Genomic DNA, 22,486 nt, shown 5'->3' with positions numbered 1-22,486 from the left:
CAGTTGTAATTTTATATATATCATAATTCATTGAATTATTATAGATAATTAATATTAATCTCTCCCACTAGACTATATCTCACAGTTGTCCAACTTTTTATTTTGCAACAATCTCAAGTAAAGATCTTATCTGGTTATTATCTAGGAATTCATTTTCATTAGAACCTCCGGGAACATTCTGCTAGAGCCCTGAACAACTATATTAGAGGACACCACACTGATGATAATTATAAGATAGTTTTTTTAATTACTTAGCTTGTCAAATTGTGTAGCTTCCTGCTTTTTCCCTTTTGTATAACAATACTCTTATTTTTTTACAGGTGTTTGCCAGTTACAGATGGTTTTCAAATTCATTATATCATTTGAAAAATAGGTCATTACTCATCTTATAGATGAGTAAATACACTCAAAGGTTAACTGACTTATTCAACATAGCAACACCAGGATCAAAAAATATAGGGCTTTTGATTTCCAATCAGATATTACTTCTACTACATACTCTTAGCATTTCTCTCATAACACTGTCCTTCAAGGAGAAAAGAAACTCCATTTCAGAAAGCCATCTTGATTAAATGAGTGTCAGTTTGGAGCAAATGGTTGACCAGCTATTATAATAAATATTTTATTTCTATATGCACTTGTGCCTAATGTTTTCTAAAAATGAACAAAATTTATATATTCAGCCTTAGCTACTACTATTCAAAGGTGAGTCTGGTGAATAGAAAATAAATATTTAATATTTCTAATAAGTATTCTGTAATTTATTACGATTTACAAAAAGTTTAGGATAAGAAATTTAAAACAATTTCTAAGAAAACAAATTTCCAAAAAATTTAAATGCCTAAATTTAAATTACAAACAAGAGAACTCATTTAATTTCATAATTTAGAAAATTTAATATTCTTAACCAAGTTTCTCCGTTTGGGTCCAATGTCAAACAATCATGAAATACTGTACAATTTGAAATATTCATTTGAGGAGCGCCTGGGTGGTTCAGCTGGTTAAGCGTCCAACTTCGGCTCAGGTCATGATCTCACAGTTCGTGGGTTCCAGCCCCACGTCAGGCTCTGTGCTGATAGCTCAGAGCCTGGAGCCTACTTAGGATTCTGTGTCTCCCTTTCTCCTGCCCCTCCCCTGATCGTGCTCTGTCTCTCTCTCTCAGAAATAAACATTTGAAGGGGCGCCTGGGTGGCTCAGTCGGTTGGGCGTCCGACTTCAGCTCAGGTCACGATCTCGCGCTCCGTGAGTTCGAGCCCCGCGTCGGGCTCTGGGCTGACGGCTCAGAGCCTGGAGCCTGTTTCCGATTCTGTGTCTCCCTCTCTCTCTGCCCCTCCCCCGTTCATGCTCTGTCTCTCTCTGTCCCCAAAATAAACGTTAAAAAAAAAATTAAAAAAAAAAAAAAGAAATAAACATTTGAAATATTCATCTGAACATCTGCTGAAGCTAGGATAATTATGTTGTTAATGACCCTCTCATCAGATCAACTCCCATTCAAGTAACATAAGTAATAAAACAGAAGAGATAATACATAAAATAGACTACCACAACTTAGAAATCTCTTTCAGACAATTAACTCATTTTGGCTCTTATAATAATATCAATAGAAAATAGTTACCCAAAGATTGTTCTCATAATAGAAGGCATCTAGAAGTTTGACTATATTTGGATGATCACAAGATGCTAATATATCAATCTCAACCATGTAATCTTCAAGTTCTTCTTCAGATTTCGTGTCAATCACCTTTGCAGCAGCTAAAACATTGGTCTCTTTATTCTGAGCCTAAAAATGAAAGCATCACAAGTGTCACACTTATAATGTATACTTGACTTTTTAAATTTTATTTTCTTTTTAAAATAAACTTTATCTTTTTAGAGTAGTTTTGGGTTCACAGCAAAGCTGGAGTGTTCTCATGTAGTCCCAGCCCCTACAAATGTACAGCCTCTCCCATTATCAACATCCTGCCCCACAGTAGTACATTTGTTACAACTGATGAACCTTCATTGACACATCATCCCCAAAGACCACGTTTACATTAGGATTCACTCTTAGTGTGTACTCTATGCGTTTTGACAAATGTATGATATGTATCTACCATTATATCATACAGAATGGTTTCACTGCTCTAAATAACCTCTATGCTCAGGTTATTCATCCCTCCCTTTTTCCTAACCACTATCAACCAGTGATCATTTCACTGCATCCACAGTTTAGCTTTTCTAGAATTATCACATAACTGGAATCATACAGTATGTAGCCTTTTCAGATTGGCTTCCTTCACTTAGTAACATGCATTTAAATTTCCTTCATGTCTTATCATGGTTTAATAGTTCATTTCTTTTTAGGACTAAATAGTCCATTACATATAGATGTGCCAGTTTGTTTATCCATTCATCCACTGAAAGCATCTTGGATATTTCCAAGTGTTAGCAATTATGAATAAAGCTGCTATAAACATCCATGTGCAGGTTTTTGTGTGGACCTAAGTTTTCAACTTCTTTGGGTAAACACCAAGGAACACAATTTCTAGATCATATGGTAAGACTGTTGAGTTTTATAAGAAACTGCCAAACTGTACCATTTTGCATTCCCTCCAGCAATGAACAAGAGTTCCTGTTGCTCCACACATGCTCGCCTGCACTTGGTGTTGTCAGTATGAATTTTTTGTCATTCTAAAGGTATGCAGTGGTTTCTCCTTTTTTAATTTGCAATTTCCTAATATATAATAATATAAGCATCCTTTCATATGCTTACTGGCCACCTTCTCTAGTGAGGTGTCTGTCCAGATACTTGGCTCATTTTTAAAAAATATTTTTTTTAATATTTATTTTTGAGAGAGAGATCGAGAGAGAGAGAGAGAGAGAGTGAGCAAGGAGGGACAGAGAGACAAGAAGACACAGAATCCGAAGCAGACTCCAGGTGTTAGCTGTCAGCACGTAGCATGATGCAGGGCTCAAACTCATGAACTATGAGATCATGACCTGAGCCAAAGTCGGACACTTAACCGACTGAGCCACCCAGGGACCCCATATTTGGCTCAGTTTTTAATGAAACTGTTGATTTTCTAACTGCTCAGTTTTAAGAGTTATTTATATATTTTGAGTAACAATCCTTTATCAGATATGTTTTTGCAAATATTTTCTCCCAGTCAGTGGCTTGTCTTCTCATTCTCTTGACATGCTTATTTTTAAAAGACAGCCTCAACATGTATATTAACTCACATATGCTATGCACTGTGCTAAGTGTTTTGTATACACATAGAATAGTGTTTTACACTGCAGGCTCTACTGGTCAAAGTTCAAATTCTGATTCTGCCACTTACTATGTTGCCTGAGGCAACTTAAAAAATCTCTCTGTTTTAGTTTCCTTATCAGTAAAACATATTAACATCGCACAAGTTTGTAAAGTTTGTGAAAATTAAGATAAGTATTAGCCAAGTGAAAAAATACATATAAACATTGAATAAAATGCCTGCCACAGATAGTAAGAATTCAATAATGTTAGCTATAATTATTCCTATTATTTAATCCTCACACCAACTATGTGATATGTTATTATCCTTAGAGGGGGACATACAAACTTGGAGAAATCAAAAAGCTTCCCCAAGGTCATGCAGTAAGAGGCAAAATGAGGATTCAAATCTAGGTCTGTTTCCAAAGCCCTTTCTTTATCTGAATCATTCTATTACCCTTTCCAGTTTTCCTATCTTTCCATCAGTTTATTTTTCTTTATACTTAGTACGTTAACTTTTCCATTTTTTCTTTCTTTCTCTTTCTTTCTTTCTTTCTTTTTCTTTCCATTTTCTATATTTTTCTTTGTACTTAGTACTTTAACTCTTCCATTTTCTTTCTTTGGTTGAATAACTTTTCACTTCCATTTATTATAAATGAAAGGTTTCCAAGTATGCTACAGGAGCCAAGATCATTTGTTTAAAAATTAGGAATCAGATCTTAAAATACTAAGTAGGTTTTTAAAAGACATTTCAATATTATATGTTATCATTGCTTCAGCAAAACTGCATCTATTATTACCCTTTAAAAAAAATACCAAACTTTTGGGGCGCCTGGGTGGCGCAGTCGGTTAAGCGTCCAACTTCAGCCAGGTCACGATCTCGCGGTCTGTGAGTTCGAGCCCCGCGTCAGGCTCTGGGCTGATGGCTCGGAGCCTGGAGCCTGTTTCTGATTCTGTGTCTCCCTCTCTCTCTGCCCCTCCCCCGTTCATGGTCTGTCTCTCTCTGTCCCAAAAATAAATAAATAACGTTGAAAAAAAAATTTTTTTTAAAAATTAAAAAATACCAAACTTTTAAAAGCTACTAATAAAAATTTCAATATATAATGTCCAAATCCTACTTTCAAGAATTTATCATAAGGAGATAATTTTATAAAATAAAAAATATGCATACACAAAAATATTCATCAACACACTATTTAGAGTAAAGAAAACTGAATGACCATAAATGTCCATTAACAGGAACCTGCTTAAATAATTCAGCACAGTTCTACAATGGAAAATTATGCAGCCATTAAAGTCAATAACTAATCAATTAATATTTCAGATGTAACAATAGCTATAATATAACACTGAATGGAACAAAGGCAACTTGCTAAACATGAGAGGTAAGCAATTTTACAGAAAGTATACACCCACTTTCACATACAAATAGCTGCACAAGAAGTATCTGGAGAGACATCATCAGTGAGAATGGTGGAGTTTCAAGTATTTTTTACTTTTTTTGTATTTTTCATACTGTTTGAATTTTTTAAATGAATGGATTATTTTTACAGATGCAATAAAGTACCAAAAATTGTATCAGTATACGGGAGATTTCTTAGGGATCTATTATCTAACCTTGGAAATGATGATGAAAAGATAAAGCAGGTATCAGCCTGTATATGGCAATTTTCCTAAGTAGATTGTTGCTATGTTTTACTTAAGAAAAAACAAAAGTAAAAAGTAATACTAATTACTACTTAAGTAATTAAATAACCCTAAGACTCAGGGTTCAGAAAATATGTTTTGGATAAAAAGAGAACTTTATACTGGTCATCACTACCACTCTAGAAGAATAGTCTGATCTACCACATTTTGTCAAATCTAGGATGCCTTTTAAGATGCACCACTATCTTATGTTCCACTAAGGAAGAAAATCTGCCAATTAAACTATGACAAGATTTTATCATTTTGAATTCTTATACCTTTTTAAAGAGCTCTTTTGGACACATTCAGACAAAGATGGTTAATATGTATCCATTCTCCTTGTGCATACGTAAGAAATTAAACGCCTTTTGGTATTTAAGTTGAACACTTCTGAAACACTTTGTCACTCAGTTATCTAATGTCTGTGTTTTTCCACAGGACATCATTCTCTGGCCATTAAAAGCTTTGGTGATGCAGCATTTCTTAAGAGTGCTCCCCTACTACTGTCACCAAAATTTTCTTTGAAACCATAGACTCCTGTTTTCCAATTATAATACTGATACTGTCTTGATCTTAACACAGGTGCTACAAGATTTTTAGATAACAATCAGTCCTCACATTCTTTCTTCCAAAGGCACTTAAATAGTTTACTGATTGAAACATCAAGGGGCTGCAACTACATGACACTAGGGATACAACTAAGTTCACAATGCACAGGCAATGACAAAGAGAGCACGACTTCCACCCTGGCCAACAAAAATACGAAGGCATCTTTGGATAAAAGACATATCCCTTCCAAAGATGTCAAAAAGTAAAAAAGTCTGTCACAACTAGCGAAACATGGTATCAAGTTTGTCTCTCAAAGAAAGAGACTACAGTGGAGCCAATGATAATTAGAATTCATCGTCTTCTGAGCCAGAGGAAACAAGCCAGTGAGAGGTAAGCCGTTCTCTCACTATTTTACTGTAATACTTTGAGAGGAAAAAGACCAGAGGAGCTGTCCTTGAACAGAAACACTATAATATATGAGCCCTTAGGAGACCATGTGGGGTTAAAAGTCATCCTGCTTCTGCACACTTCTACTGATGTCCTTTAAGATTTTAAAGATGTGCCTTGTAAATGGAATGGAAAAAATAATTAACACTAGATAACCTTTAAAGTTCTTTTAAGAAATAAAATTTTTTAAAGTTTTAAGTAACCTCTATACCTAACATGGGGCTTGAAATCACAATCCTAAGATCAAGGGTCACATGTTCTTCCAACTGAACCAGCCAGGAGCCTCTCTAAACTTCTTTATAGTAACAAACTTCATTATTCCATTCCTCTGGATAAAATTAAGCCAACAATGGTACCACTTGGTTTACTATAAGTAATAAATGAAAGTAACATTTAGAAAATAAAGCGTGTCAGGGTGCCTGCGGTGGCTCACTCAGTTAAGAGTTTGACTTCAGCTTGGGTCATGATCCCATGGTTCCTGAGTTTGAGCCCCACAGTGGGGCACTGTCAGTGCTGAGCCTGCTTGGGGTTCTCCTTCCCTCTCTCCCTGTCCCTCCCCCACCCTCAAAATAAATAAACTTAAGAAAATATAGTGTCTCTTACATTATTGCTTGGAAATAACTTGATTACTCATCAGGATCTGGTTCTAGAGAACTCAGAAAATCAAAATTGAAATAAATACTGGTAAATGTGTGAAACTATACTTTGAACAAATAAAATGTTAAAAAAAGAAACAGCTTCACCTAACTAAAAGCACAAAAATTCTTCATATAAAGATTTAATGTAATAACTAAACAAATGTTAATAGTGGAATAATGAATACCCAGATATTAATTTAAAGAAGATATAACCGGGGTGCCTGGGTGGCTTGGTCAGTTAAGTGTCCAACTCTTGATTTCAGCTCAGGTCATGATCTCACAGTTCGTGGGTTTGAGCCCCACGTCCTCCTTGAGATTCTTTCTCCTTCTCTCTGTGCCCCTCCCTGGCTCGCTCACTCTCTCTCTCTCTCTCTCTCTCTCCCCCCTCTCTCATAAATAGATAAATAAGATATAACTTCTGATAAAAAGTTTTCAAAGATCAGTCATGATCACTTAAAAATCAGTATGTTTTTATTTTCATGGATCATGAATAAAGCCTGGCTACATTATATAAACAAGTAAGTGACTGCAGGGAAAACAATGAGTTTCCTGAACTGGTTTCATGTTCTAAAAGAAGCAGGGTAAAAACTATATCCTCTTATATTACACTGGTTTTAACAGTGGTTATTTCCTGGGTGGTAAGAATATAAGTGATTTTTAAACCTTCATTTATTTTCTTTCTATATTCCTACATTTTCTAAAGCTCTTTCATACTTACATAATGAGAAATATATTTCAATACAATTCTCAGCTGGCAACTGAAACACCAGCACAGAAAATATAGATGACTTTTTTAGTAACACAGAAGTGTTAATCAAAAGGGGAAGACCAAAAAATAAAAATGAACAAGTTAATTAATTAAAAAGAATCTAAAAGACAAAAAATAAAAAGAGAGAGAAATTAATTCAATCACTTCAGTAATCACTGAGAGTGATTTACTGATTTGGATGATTTGTCTAAAGGCTGAGAGTTCAAAGGTATTTATTCCTCCTCCTACCAAGAGGTAAGACCCTAACTGTCCAGTGTATAAAGATACACAACCACAACAAAATACAAAAACCAAACAATCAAAATCATAGTTCATAAACATCAACTACATACAAGACACTAGCCAGAGCTGTAGAAACACAAACACAACATTCCACAAACATGGTTGTAGGAAAGAAACACAGTATAAAGATCTACTGAAAGTGTACTCAAGAGTTGATCTGCTAAAATCAATTCATTCTTGGGGCGCCTGGGTGGCGCAGTCGGTTAAGCGTCCGACTTCAGCCAGGTCACGATCTCGCGGTCCGTGAGTTCGAGCCCCGCGTCGGGCTCTGGGCTGATGGCTCAGAGCCTGGAGCCTGTTTCCGATTCTGTGTCTCCCTCTCTCTCTGCCCCTCCCCCGTTCATGCTCTGTCTCTCTCTGTCCCAAAAATAAATAAACATTGAAAAAAAAAAATTAAAAAAAAAATAAATAAAATAAAATAAAATCAATTCATTCTTTCAATAAATACTTATTGAATGCCTTCTATGTGTCAGGTACTGTTCCAGATACGGACAATATAAAGAATATACAAAAATCTCTCTGCCCTCATGATACTTATAACTGTGGGGAGAGGACAGTCAATAGGGAAATAAAGAATATATTAGTAATTATACTACGGAAAAAATAAGGTAATAAGAAAGATGAGGAGATGGCTGAGTGGGCAGGTACACAGGGAAGAAGTTACAACTTAAATAGGGTAGTTAAGTTAGACCTCACGAGAAGATGACAAGCATATCAAGATTAATAAATTCAATGATTATGTTTTTTGAGCTATGTAGTTAAACTGGAAATTTTAGTGTTTTGCAAAGAAACAGGTTATAAAAATCTCAAATTCTTCCAAGTATGATAGTCTATATAATAATATCCATTAAGCTTTAGATGATATTATTCCCTGAGTAATTACCTTGCACCAAACATTGCTCTCTGCACTCTCCACTTATTAACTTATTTAATCTTTGTATCAGAAAAGGCCCCACCACAGGAAGAAATCAATATATTTTAATAGAGACAATGTCATCATTAACTATGTTGATATGTAGACAACTAAAAAGATAAAGAATGAGAAAAATGAGGGATGTAACAACTACAGGGAAAAGCTACCACCCACAGGACTAGAGATTCAAGGTAAGAGACTGGAATTATTAAAACCCAGAGGCTTGCAGGGAAGGTTCTAAACAGCTGAAACTCAGATCCCTGAGGAGAGTGCTGCTCAGCTGGTGTCAACCTCTCTGATTTTGGAAGAGGGGTCCTATGGGACTGGGGTACCTTTTGAGGAAGGGGGGCTAGCCAACTGCAGCTGGTGTTATGAAGGGTTATGATGAGGCCAGCTCTTGAGTACAGGAAAAACTATTAACTGGATTCAACTGCTGCTATCTAGAGAAACTGCTGATGCTAGGATGAAGAACTCCACCAGAATGGTGGTCACACTAACAGAAAAGCAGACAGGGAGCCCTCAAGAAACAGAGAGAAAGGCGCGAGTCCCTTCTTCCTCCTCCACCTTGCAGCCTCCCTCTAGCACCCTGTACTTGTGAAACCTAAAAGTGAGCATCTGGCAAGGTAGAAATGAGTTCTGCAGAATCTCACAATAGTATTACAAAGCAGGGCAGAGAAGGGTGTGTTTGGAGCTGAAAAACAATAATTTAATAGTTGGCATAATCCTTCTAAAATTGATCAGGGTGACAGACGAGAGAATGAAGGAACAGAGTAGTATGAAGTATCTAGGTAATAAATATCTAGAGTTCCAAAGAACTGTTAAGTGAGAAGAGAGGAAACAGCACTGAAGAAAACATACGGTTTGACTTTTGATACTACTGCTACCTGTTTCCTACCTGTTTCCGATTATAGGCTAATTCTAGTGATCTCTTCAGAGTCCTGGTAAGATTTTGATAGGAACAAGTGTCAAATAAGTAAAATTATTCAACATCACTTAGTAAAGACATCCAGTTGATTTCCATTATTTGTGGTAGTTATGTTCTCTAAAGTCGCTATAGACATAAAGTAGTTATGGGTATGAACACTGTTAGCAAATACTGACCCATTGCTCCTAGGAGAAATATGTACACAAACAAACATATCTGATATAGATTATAACCTTATATCCTAAAAATAATTCATCCTGGGAGATTCCATCCTCTTTAGTTTACAAAGGAGAAAACAAGATTCAGAAGTGCCTTGCTTGAGGCAGCCCCAAAATAGGTGTACAGTTACAATTCAAATCCCATCCAAATGGGACCAAAGCCAGACTTCTTACACTACACTGCACTGCCCTCTACTGTCTCTCATCTTCCGGTCAAAGCTGTGTGAGAGCTGAAACAAGAAGGCAGAGTGTCACTCTGTTACATCTCAGCTGGGAATGTGCACACTCACTCTCTGCAGCTCTGCACATACATGCAAATGACTGAAAGCACTGAGTACAGACTTTGGGGCTACAAATATATTTTAACAACAGACAAATTCACAAATAGAGAATCTGCAAATAATGAGTACTGACTGTACATGCGCTTTCCATAATTTCTGTAAAATATTACAGAAATCCTTTCTCAAAAAACCATTTTAATGTCATTTTCTCAATTCTGCAAAAGTGAGAGGAATACACCTTATATTCTCTTTATATTTCAAAACACCATTTTATTTATATTGTTCTGGTTATTTTTGTTTAAAGTTAATTTACTTATTTTGAGAGAGAGCAAGCAAATGCATGCAAGCAGGAGAGGGGCAGAGAGAAAGGGAGAGAGATACCAAGGATACTCCACAGTGTCAGCACAGAGCCCCATGTGGGGCTCAAACTCACAAACTTTGAGATCATGACCTGAGCTGAAATCAAGAATCAGATGCTTAACCGACTGAGCCACTCAAGCATCCCATGTTCTGGTTATTTATTCAAAACTTAGTCTTTGATCGGTCAAGATAACCACCAACAAAATGATGTCAATAATAAGATAACATTGGCTAAATCTGCACTTTCCAAAATGTTTCACCACTTCTCAGATCACACAGTCTTCTCACTTATTTCAAGAAAAATAAAGGTTTTTATATATTAGGGATGATAATTTCCACACAAATATTCTGAAATCTAAAATTATAAAGGACTAAAATGCATGGTGTTAAGGTAAGGAACTCACCATGAATTTTACAAGGAAAGAAAAAAGAAAAGCCAGCATGTTAAAGTTATTTTTACAATCCTAAGTCTCAGTTACCTCTTTAAAACATAAATGTCTATGTGCTAGGAATTTAGACTTCATGTGGTATTGAGTAGAAAGCATAATATTTAATAAATGCCAAATAACTTTAACAGCATGATATAAAAATAATTACTTGACTGAAAGGAGACTTTCTTTCTCCTTTCATAGAAAAAGAGAGAGAAAAAATGAATATATGGAGGGAGAAAGAAAATGTGAAAAGGGAAACTGTTAAGTGTAATAAAGTAATGGTGCAGAAGAGTATTTAAAAGTATGACCCAGGTTATGTGGGTCCATTTGTAACAACATGGTTGGAACTTGAAGGCATTATGCTAAGTGAAAAAAGTCAGATAGATAAAGACAAATACCATATGATCTCACTGATATGTGGAATCTAAAAACACAAACAAAAAACCAAGCTCACAGATACAGACAACAGACAGGTGGTTGCCAGAGGCAGGGGGTAAGGGTAGGAGAAATGGGGGAAGGAGGTCAAAAGTACCAAATTACCAGTTATAAAATAATAAGTTACATGGATATAATGTACAGCATGGTGACTAGAATTAACAATGCTGTATTGTAAGTTTACTTATTTATTTTCAGAGAGACAGAAAGAGTGAACATTCCGTGGGGAAGGGGCGGAGAGAGAGAGAGAGAGAGAGAGAGAGAGAGAGAGAGAGAGAGAGAGAGAGAAATCCCAAGCAGGCTCGTGCTGTCAACAAAGAGAAGACACGGGGCTCAAACTCATAAACCATGACATCGTGACAGGAGCCGAAACCAAGAGTCGGGATGCTCAACCAACTGAGCCACCCAGGCACCCCTGTGATGACAACTTTTAAGATCTAGTCTCTTAGCAACTTTTAACATTTTTATTAATTTTTTTTGAAGGGAAGGGGGGGGGAGAGAGAGAGAGAGAGAGAGGAAGGGAGGGAGGGAGGGAGGGAGGGGGAGGGGCAGAGAGAGAGAGAGAGGGAGACACACAATGTGAAGCAGGTTTCAGGCTCTGAGCTGTCAGCACAGAACAACTTTTAAACATGTAATACACCATTGGGGCACCTGGGTGGCTCAGCTGGTTGAACGTCTGACTCTTGATTTCAGCTTGGGTCATGATCTCATGGTTTGTGGATCTGAGCCCTGCATTGGCTCCTCACTGACAGCACAAGCCTGGTTGGGATTCTCTCTCTTTGCCCCTTCCTCCCTCCCTCCCTTTCTCTCTCTAAAAAAATAAATAAACATGACAAAAATATTTTTAAAGTTCTCATCACAAGAAATTTTTTTTGTAACTCTGTAAGGTGACAAATCTTAACTAGACTTACTGTGATTACTTTCAACATATACACATATAGAGTGATTATGTTGTACACCTGAAACTAATATAATGTTGTATGTCAATTAAAAATTTTTAAACGATAAAATATGACCCCTCACTTTATTTTAAAAAATTCAAACCTACAGAGAAAATGAATGAACTGAACAGTAAACATTCATATACCTATACACCTCACCAAGAGTCACCAATTGTTAACATTTTGTCACATTTGGTACTCTCATTCTCACACAAAGCATACATACACATACATTTTACATATAGATATGTACACACAAGCACACACATACAGGCATTCCTTTTTTACTTACACCATCTGGAAGTAAGCTACATTCCACTTCCCAAAACTTCAGCATATGTCCACCAAGAACAAAGATGTTTTCCAACATAACTACAATTATCATGCCAAAAGAATTTAATATTGATATACCTAATATATACTCCATATTTAAATTTCCTCAAATGTCTTTGAAAAATCTTTCATTGCTTACATTTAAAAAACACAAACCATTTATTTGTAGAATGTCCCACTATCTGGATTTGTCTGATTATTCTTCATATTAGATTCAAGTTAACTATTTTTGACAAGAATACTGCATTAGGTGATTATATATTTCTCATCAAATTACATTAGAAGACACGTAATGACACTTTGTCCTATTACTGGTGATTAACCTTAGATTTGATCACTTAAGACAGTATCCATCAGATCTCTCTACTGTAAAAAGTACCTTTAAAGGGTGATAATTTCAAACCATGTATATAAATCCTGCTCCCCCAAAACTCTTCACACAATGATCTTAGCATCTGTCAATAATCTTTGCCTAAATTATTATAGTGTGGTTGCAAAATAGTGGTTTTTCCAATCTTATCAATCTTTATATATTAACTACCATTATTCTATTAAGTTGTTATTTTATCATTGATAGATCTGTTCAAACTACCCTGAACATTTGGCATGTCTCCGTTAATTTTTGAGCATGTCCTTGCTTTCTGGTATAAGATATTCCAGGCTCCTTTGGGAAAAAAAGGACTAGTGGGAAAGCTTTCACTTTTCAATTATTTCTGTACTTCCCTACCCCAGACCTGGATTAGCCATTTCAATGAGCCCTGGTTCTTTTTACTGTGGAATGGTATTTAGAAGCCAAGAGCTGGGAATGCTAGTTATAATATAATTATTTCTAGGCCATTTCAGGGAAAACAGGACTGTGTGCGTGTGTGTGTGTGTGTGTGTGTGTGTGTGTGTGTGTGTGTGTACTATCTCAAGTTCAAACTGAAACTTCCAATTCAAAAATCAACATCACAGGGTTCTTTCTTATCTTTTCTCCTTTCCAAGTTTCTAACTCCTTTTTCCCAGAATTTCAACCCTAATTTCTAAAACATCAATATACCGGGGCACCTGGGTGATTTGATCAGTTAAGCATCTGACTTCAGCTCAGGTCATGATCTCACGGTTCATGAGTTCAAGCCCCACGTGCACTAACAGCTCAGAGCCTGCTTCAGAGCTCAGGGCCTGAAGCCTGCCTCAGATTCTCTGCCCCTCTGTTTCTCTCTGCTCCTCCCCTGCTTGCACTCTCTCTTTCAAAAATAAATAAATATTTGCAAAACAATCAACATAACAACTCATTTGCTCTATCCTATAATATTCCTATGATATATACAAAAGTAGTTCCAGAATTATAATATGAATATAACTACCAGTAACAAACCCATTTGACAATTCTTTCCCATTTGGGAAAAAGAACTGGTGGGAAGTCTTTTATTTTTCAATTTTATCATTTTTTATAGTGCTCAAAAATCTAACCATATTAATGCCCTCTTGAGTTTTTAAAAAATCGCTAACAAAAGTTATCTGGATGGTAGAATTATTTTTATGTATTTTTTATACTTTGCTATATTTTCAAAATAATAGCATTTAAATTTCTGGAAATGATTACATTATTAGTTTTTTGGGTAGAAAGAGAGCCTCATATCAATCCACAGAGAAAATTAAATTTCAGATAAACAAAAAGTAAAATTCCTTATAACTGAACTATCAAGAAGTCTAGAAGAATATATAGATAAACATTTATCTAATTTCTGGGTAGGGAAGGTTTTTCTAAGCATGAAAGCAAAAAGAAAAAAAAGTATCATATTGACAGGTTTTGTAGAATAAGGAAAAGAATACATCTTTATATCAAAAAGGGGTGCCTGGGTGGCTCAGTTGGTTTAGCATCCGACTTTGGCTCAGGTCATGATCTCATGGTTCGTGAGTTTGAGCCCTGCATGGGGTGCTGCTCTGACAGCTCAGAGCTTGGAGCCTGCTTGAGTCTGTCTGTCTTTCTGTGTCCTTTCCCCACTCGTGCACTCTCAAAAATAAATAAATATAAAAAAATTTTTTAAAAGTACCATAAACTAAGGTAACTATACACTGCAGCATCTATGATAAAGTGTTCATTTCCATAGTACATAAAAAATATTTACAAATCAACAAACTCTATTAGAATATGGATAGATTTTTAAAATGTGTAAAATCAAAAAATTGGAAAATGAAATAAACTGGTACTCTTTTGCCTACTGAAAAAGTAAATACTTTTTTTTAAAGGATAAGGGCTAACACTGAATTCAAGTTAAGGAACAAAGGCACAGAAAAAGACCAACTGTTGGGTTGTCTAAGTAGGTAGAACCTATGTACATCTACATAAGTACATAAAAAAATATGGAAACATGTACATGAAACAGATAATAATAGGTAAAACTAGGGAGATAATGGAAGGAACAATAATTGGAGTAATGGTCAAAGAAAACTAACTTTATTTCTAATAAGTTAATTTTTACAATAAATAGAAATTCTTTGTGTGATTAAAAATTAATTGAAAAATAAATTTGCACAACCTTTCTAGGATAATTTCACAGTAACCATTGATAAATGATCATTTATTTTGCCCTAGCAATTCTTCTATGAATCTGTCCTAAAGAAATAATAAACATCATAGAAATACATACTATGTATATATGAACATTTGATATATGATGCAGGCACCACAAAGCAGTAAGGAAAGGATGGTCTTTTCAGTAAATGGTGCTGGTACAAATGGGTACCTATACAAAAAAAAAAAAAAAATGAAACTGTGGAGCAAAAGAAGCCAGACACAAGAGAACACATGTATGATTACATATATATGAAGCCTGAAACAAACCAATAACTTGCAAAAGTCTAGGTAGTGGCAGTTTTGACTAGTATTATGACAGTGAAGAAAGGAGACAGATTCAAGAAATATTTTAAAATATTTTTTTTCAGTTTATTTATTTTGAGAGAGAGAGCACGTGCCAGCTAGGGTAGAGAGAGAGGGGGAGAACTCCAAGCAGTTCCATGCTAGGCACTAGCCTGACATGGGGCCCAATCTCATAACCATGAAATCATGACCTAAGCAAATATCAAGAGTCAGACACAAGAGTCAGTCACATGAAGTGACTGAGCCACCCAGGTGCCCCAAGAAATATTTAATAGATAGAATTAACAAGCCTTGGTGATTAATTGGGTTTGGTAGTAAGGAAGAAGGAGGTGTTAAGAATGACCTCAGGTCTCTGGTCTGTGCAACTGGTAGACAGAGATGCCAATTACTGAATGGAAAACATAAAAGAAGCAAATACAGAGCTGACATCACGAGTTCAATTAGTTCATGTTTTGGACTTGTTGTTTAAGAAAACTATGAGATATCTAAGTGGAAATCTCTAACAGATACTTGGCTGCATGGGTCAGGAGTTCAAAAGGGAGGCCTTGGGGTAGAGACATAAATTGCATTTAGATGGTAACTGAAGCCATAGGAGAAGATGGATTCTCATAGGAAAAGAAAAAGAGAAGGGGACCTACACCCAAGTCCTGTGAAATCCCAACACTTAAAAGTCAGAAAGAGAAAGAAGAGCTAGCAAAAGCATCTGAGGAGTAGAGACACAAGTGGGAAAAATATCAAGAATGTGGTGATCTAAAAACCAAAAGTTGAGGTTTTTAAAGAATTGGTCAGGGGCGCCTGGGTGGCGCAGTCGGTTAAGCGTCCGACTTCAGCCAGGTCACGATCTCGCGGTCCGTGAGTTCGAGCCCCGCGTCGGGCTCTGGGCTGATGGCTCAGAGCCTGGAGCCTGTTTCCCATTCTGTGTCTCCCTCTCTCTCTGCCCCTCCCCCGTTCATGCTCTGTCTCTCTCTGTCCCAAAAATAAATAAACGTTGAAAAAAAAAAAAAAAAAAGAATTGGTCAAGGGGCGCCTGGGTGGCTCAGTCGGTTAAGCGGCCGACTTCGGCTCAGGTCATGATCTCACGGTTCGTGAGTTCGAGCCCCGCGTCGGGCTCTGTGCTGACAGCTCAGATCCTGGAGCCTGTTTCAGATTCTGTGTCTCCCTCTCTCTCTCTGACCCTCCCCCGTTCATGCTCTGTCTCTCTCTGTCTCAAAAATAAATAAACGTTAAAAAAAAAAAAAGGAATAATTAAAAATAAATAAATAAAAAATAAAGAATTGGTCAAGTGTCTCAAATGCCCCTGAGAATACAAATATGATATAAGTACCTACTGAATTTAGAAACAACGGAAATCCTGAGACCATAGCAAGAACCACTACCTAGAGGGGTGGTTCAAATAAATTACACATAAAAATGTCACAGGACTTGGGGCACTTGGGTGGCTCAGTCAGTTAAGCCTCTGACTTCAGCTCAGGTCATGATCTCACAGTCCGTGAGTTCAAGCTCCGCGTTCAGCTCTGTGCTGACAGCTTGGAGCCTGGAGCCTGCTTTGGATTCTGTGTCTCCCTCTCTCTCTCTGCCCCTCCTCCATTTGTGTTCTGTCTGTCTGTCTGTCTCTCTCTCTCTCAAAAATAAACATTAAAAAAAAAGTCACAGGATCAAAGAATACAAGTTTTTGGATTGAAATAACTAACCAAGAGGCCAGCAAGATGAAAGGGGGAAAAGAACCTATATCAAAGTACATCACCATAAACAGAATAAAAAGAGAACCTTAAGAACGATGAAAAGAAAAAGATCGCAAAGAATCACTAAACAAAATGGTATGGGACTTTTAACATCAGCGCTTGAAGATAAGAGGGAATGAATGGAAAAAGTCCTTAAAATTCTAAAAAACCCTTATTTTTGAACTAGAATTCTATAACCAAACTATACATCAAGTATGACATTATAATAAAGATATATTCAAACAGCCAACATTTTTAAAAATGTACCTTTCATGGATCCTTTCTCAGAAGACTTACTGATGATTGTATACAACCAAATCAAGGAGGAAACTCCAATAGGAAAAACAAAACATTTAAGACACTCTTGAAGTAGTTTGAGCTCCCAAGACTTCTAGGGAGAAAATTTATAACCTGTTATTGAGAGATACTGAAGAAGACCTAGAGAGAAAACATATGCACAGATAGGAGGCCTCAATATCATAGAGATGTTCATTTTTTCAAAATTGATTTCAAAATCATCCCTCAAAAAAAAAAAAAAAACCCACAGTAGAATTTTGTGGAACTTAAGCTAATTCTACAGTATCCATACAAGCACCAAGAGCCAAGAATATACTAGACACTGTTGATGAAGAACATGAGGAAGCTGTACTCTAGCATAAATTTATTTTAATGCTTTCCTACTTAAGATGGTGAGATATTGGTATGGGAACAGAAACACATCAATGAAGACAATCAAGATCATAGAGACAGATACATTACATAATAGACAGGACCCTGTAGAGCAGTAAGAAGATAGTTTACCCCCAATAATGGGTTGTGGGATAACTAGGTATTCAGATGAGGAAAAAAATGAAATTGGACCCCTACCTCAAACCATTTACAAAAACCTATTCCAGGTGGGTTGTATACCTAACTGTCAAAGGCAAAACTATAAACCTTTTAGAAGATAATGCAAGTGGTTATCTTCATGATCTCAGGTTAGGAAATAATTTCTTAAACATAATACAAAAAGTATTAACTGAAAAGAAAAAAATTGACAAATTACACCACACTAAAATCAAGAACTTCCTGTTCATAAAAAGATACCATAAAGAAACTGAAAAGACAAGCCAGAGAATAAGAATGTATCTGCAATAACTATAACCAGCAAATGGTTAAAATCCAGAATATACTACAAATAAACAATAAAAGGATATCCGATAGGAACATGAAAAAACTTGAACACAAAAGAAGAAATCCAAATTACCAATAAACCTATGAAAAGAATTACTTATTAATAGTGAAAGATGAATTAAAACAATAATGAAAAACATAACATTGGATTGTCAAAAATTAAAAATTCTGACAACACCAACTGTAGGCAAAAATACAAAGAAAAACTTCTTATACGTTCCTAGTGGGAACATAAATTGATATAGTTTGGTATCACTAGTGAAATTACAGATATGCTATTCTATAACCCAATTCTACTTCTATTTCTGAGAATGGAAATAAACTACAGGTCTAAGCGATAAAAATGAACAGCACATATGTATTTCACTATTTTTTTAAAAAGGCACTTGCCCATCAGAGCCATAAAAAGAATCACTCATCCAGCACACGGTCAGTAATTCAGCTTCCATTTAATACGTAACTTTATGTCATTTTTTTTTTCTGTTAAAAGCAACAAAAATCCAAACATAAAAAATTGTGATATTACATAACTTTGTTTATATGTCAATACCACATTAAAAAGCGAAAATAAGTTTAAAATAGTGAAGATTTTTCAGACAAGAAAGTAACTGTTACAGTTATATAGTGCTGAACTGAATGGAAGGAATACAACTATACGATAGAAAAAAAAAAAATGTTTCGGGGCGCCTGGGTGGCGCAGTCGGTTAAGCGTCCGACTTCAGCCAGGTCACGATCTCGCGGTCCGTGAGTTCGAGCCCCGCGTCGGGCTCTGGGCTGATGGCTCAGAGCCTGGAGCCTGTTTCTGATTCTGTGTCTCCCTCTCTCTCTGCCCCTCCCCCGTTCATGCTCTGTCTCTCTCTGTCCCAAAAATAAATAAACGTTGAAAAAAAATTTTTTTTAAAAAAAATGTTTCAAATAAACTAAATTATATACACAAGATGATTACCTATTTACCATTTAATCTTGGTGACAGTTACTAATTTTTACAAGCAAATGATAGTTTGAATCAATTTTTGAAAGTTTTCTACCGCATACTACTGTATGTATGATATAAAGCTTTGATAGCTTATTCGTCCACACAGAGGAAATATATAGATTTAGAATTTCTAGAGATCTTGGACAACAAAAGTTTTTCGGAAAAAGTTGCACAACAGGCCAGGTAAGTTTAAATTTTAAATTTTCTTTTAAAACAAAATCTCAGAGCTCATTCCTCAGAAGCACAGAATTGTGAAATGAAAAAGTAAAATGCAAAGAACTCACGTTCTTCAAATGTCACACTAAAATAGTCATCAAGCCCACAAATATTACCTTTGACACAATTTTACAGTGTTCAACTATATAGAGTAAGTTGCTTATTTTTCAGAAAATTTTCAATTGATGTTTCATTATTGGAAGATGTGTTGCATTTTGCAGAAAGTGTCATTAAAGAATTAAATCACTGAGCATTATGAGTATGTCCCCACAATCTGTCTGTGCCCTGGGAGAACAAGAAAATGGTTTAGTATCTTCATAGGCCTCTTTTCCTGTCCCAAACAGTATCTTGCTTCTGAGTTCTAAACATAATAGTAATTCCTACCACTTGCTGAGCCCTTCCCATATGCCTTACATTTAGTCCTTTAATTCTCAACAGACTGAGGAGCAAGTCTTATGAGAAAAGTGAGACATGGAACAGTTGAGTAACTTGTCCAAGGTCACAGGCTGCTACTTGAGAGAGCCCAGATACAGTCCAACTCCAAAGCCAGGGTCTTAATACTACACTGTTTCTATTTGATAAAACATTTATACCACGAAAACTGTTCATAATCACCTACCACGTTCTAACTACTGCATTCCAGGTGCCTTGAGGATTTATTTTTGCCTTAGGTAACTGCATACTCACAGTAATGTTAACGAAGTGAAGGAAGCTAAACAAACATTTAGGGATATCCATGATTCTCCAGCTAAGAAAAGGAAGGTGCAAGACCACAAAGCTGGTTTGTGACAGCCAGCACTACAACCCAATTCCTGACTCCCAAGAGTGATCTTCCCACAGCACTAAAAGCTCTTACATTGTACTCTAAGTATCTTACACTGTGCTGTAAGCTCTTGCTGCAGCCCATATTCTACCCTCCACACAAACTCGCACGTTTATTTCGCCAATTTTCCCAGAGTATGAAAGCTTCCACAGAACTCACATGCAGGTAACATACATTCTTTCAATTCAACAAATTAATACAGAGAGATGCACTATGAGCTACGGCAACAGATGAACCCAACTGTATATCACAATCTTGGGCCTGTTCTTATCATTAACTATAATATGTAACAAATGCTACAGCAGCCGTGTGACAATGTGTTTTGGAAGCACAGAGAGAGGAGTGGCTATTTCAGCCTGAGTGGAAAATGGGAAGGATTGGGAGCTGTGAGATGCATGTGAGGCAGGGCAAAGGCAAAAAGTATGATGGTGCTTACAAAGGAGAAAAATACTATCATTTCTACCAATGGACATTAAAGTGAGAAACAGCAGTAAACACAGGGCCAGAATTTGGGAGTTCAAATCTAGACTGACTGGGATGACTTAGAAACATTTCTGAGTTTCAGTGTCCGCATCTGTGAAATGTAGATACCACTGACCTGCCTACCTCACAGGCCTTTGGCGGGGGCCGAATTATGAGAAAGTGCCTTGAAAACTACAAAGTCCTGTGTAAACGTCAGTTATTTATGGCTTCACTTCTAGGCAACCCTGTGGGTCCTTCCTCCTGAACTGTGTCTCATAAAAACCTCACCCTTCAGGATGAAAATATTCCAGTGACATCATTCATATACTGCTTATGAAATAACAGTTAACATTAATGCCTTCACGTTGCAACATCAAAACTCTTTCTATTGAAATAAATAAATATATATATATATATATATATATAAAGATGGGTGTGTATGTATTTTTTAAATTTTTTAAGCGCTGGTAGTGACTTCTACTCCACGCTTGCTGTAATTATGTTTAGAAACCAGGACCAGATGCAGGTTTCTTTCTGGAAAATTTCTGTTCTATCAGAAATTCCATTCCATTTTATAGCATGTTGTCAAGCAACCCACTGAAGACGAGCTTGCAAGGAGCACTTTGCTCTCATCTCAGAAGATGGGTTATGTACTTACTAGCGACAGATAAAACCAGATACAAGCCCTGGATCCTAAAGAGGGAACTGCTTCGGCACAAGCATACCTAAACGAACGCAAACAGCTCGTAAACAAACATAAATCCACTGAAAAGCACACTGAGTGTCTGATTTTAAAACACTTGAGGGCTATCGGCAGACCCCTCCTTTAAATTAAAGAACACCTCATTTCCTTTAAAGTTTGACAGAGGAGCCTCTGCAACCCGGCCTCCCTTTAGCAATCTCTCTTTGAGCTACATGCAGGCCCCATTTTGTTCAACCTTACGCTCCACTGTCTTAGCTACTCCTTGGATGATAAACCCAAATAAAGTTCTAACGCACCTTGACGAAGTGAAAAAGAAGGGGCAAGAGGCAGGGAAGGGACAAGGGGAGCGAGAACTCCTCGTGCCACTCCGCACCGGTGGCTGTTTTGTCTTACAAGTAAGTGCAACTTCCCGTTTTCTCCTTCTTACCTTGTACACTTTCCCAAAGGCTCCGTCGCCCAGTTCTCCTATAATTTCCCAAAACTCCTCGGGGTTCAGGTCCCTCTTCACATGTTCGTACTGCTTCTTCTTCTTCTCGCTCCCCAACTTGAAGATCTTACGGAAATTGAAGAAGGACATTTTTCCTCCCGGCAGAGTTCCTCGCACTTAAGCACGAAAAGCAACAATAAAAAGCAAAGTTTCTCCTCCCTCCTCGCCGCGCGAGCCCGGCGGGCGGCGGCGGGCGCGGGCTTTCCCGGCTCCCGCCGCTCCGGCCGGGCCGTGCCCGGGGAGGGCGGGGCGCGCTACTCGGGCTCCGGCCCACGGGCGGCAGGGGGGGGTGGGGGGTGCTGCGCGGGCGGCCCCTCTGCCGAGCCCGGCCCGCGGGCCGCGCGGGTAGGCGCCGCGCGCCCGGCCGGCCCTCAGGGGGCGGCACCTGCCCGGACGCTCGCCGCGACCCGACCCGGTCCGAGAGGTCCGGACGTCCGCGGCCGCCGCGGCTTAGGCCCGTGTCACGGCGAGTCTCCTGGGGCGGCGGCCACTCCGGGCGAGGGACGCGGCCGGCGGCCCCTGAAGCGGGCAGTCGGCAGGCCGAGCTCTCTCGCCTCCGGACGCGAGCCCAAGGTCTCCTCCACAGCCGTCTGCTCCTGGGGCGAGAGGCCCGCGCGTCCCTTCG

At 37.5% G+C, this 22,486-nt stretch overlaps 1 protein-coding gene across 1 annotated transcript in view; it reads right to left on the bottom strand.

Annotated features, from left to right (window-relative positions):
• The window catches only part of SLK (STE20 like kinase), a 54,930-nt gene extending 32,868 nt beyond the window's left edge, over nucleotides 1-22,062 (bottom strand). The window contains exons 1-2 of the mRNA XM_047073410.1: nucleotides 21,802-22,062; nucleotides 1,616-1,780 (exon numbers count right to left, since the gene is read on the bottom strand). Coding sequence (XP_046929366.1) covers nucleotides 1,616-1,780; nucleotides 21,802-21,951 — 315 coding nt within the window. The 5' untranslated portion in view covers nucleotides 21,952-22,062. The remainder of the gene's footprint in view (nucleotides 1-1,615; nucleotides 1,781-21,801) is intronic.
• Nucleotides 22,063-22,486: the final 424 nt, after the last annotated feature.

Source organism: Lynx rufus, unplaced genomic scaffold (assembly GCF_022079265.1).
Source record: "Lynx rufus isolate CCGP_SWC_20201006 ecotype Redwood Valley unplaced genomic scaffold, mLynRuf1.p SCAF_11, whole genome shotgun sequence".
Lineage (NCBI taxonomy): Eukaryota > Metazoa > Chordata > Mammalia > Carnivora > Felidae > Lynx > Lynx rufus.
The sequence above is the reverse complement of the archived record's forward strand: the minus strand, read 5'-3'. Positions and strand labels throughout refer to the sequence as shown.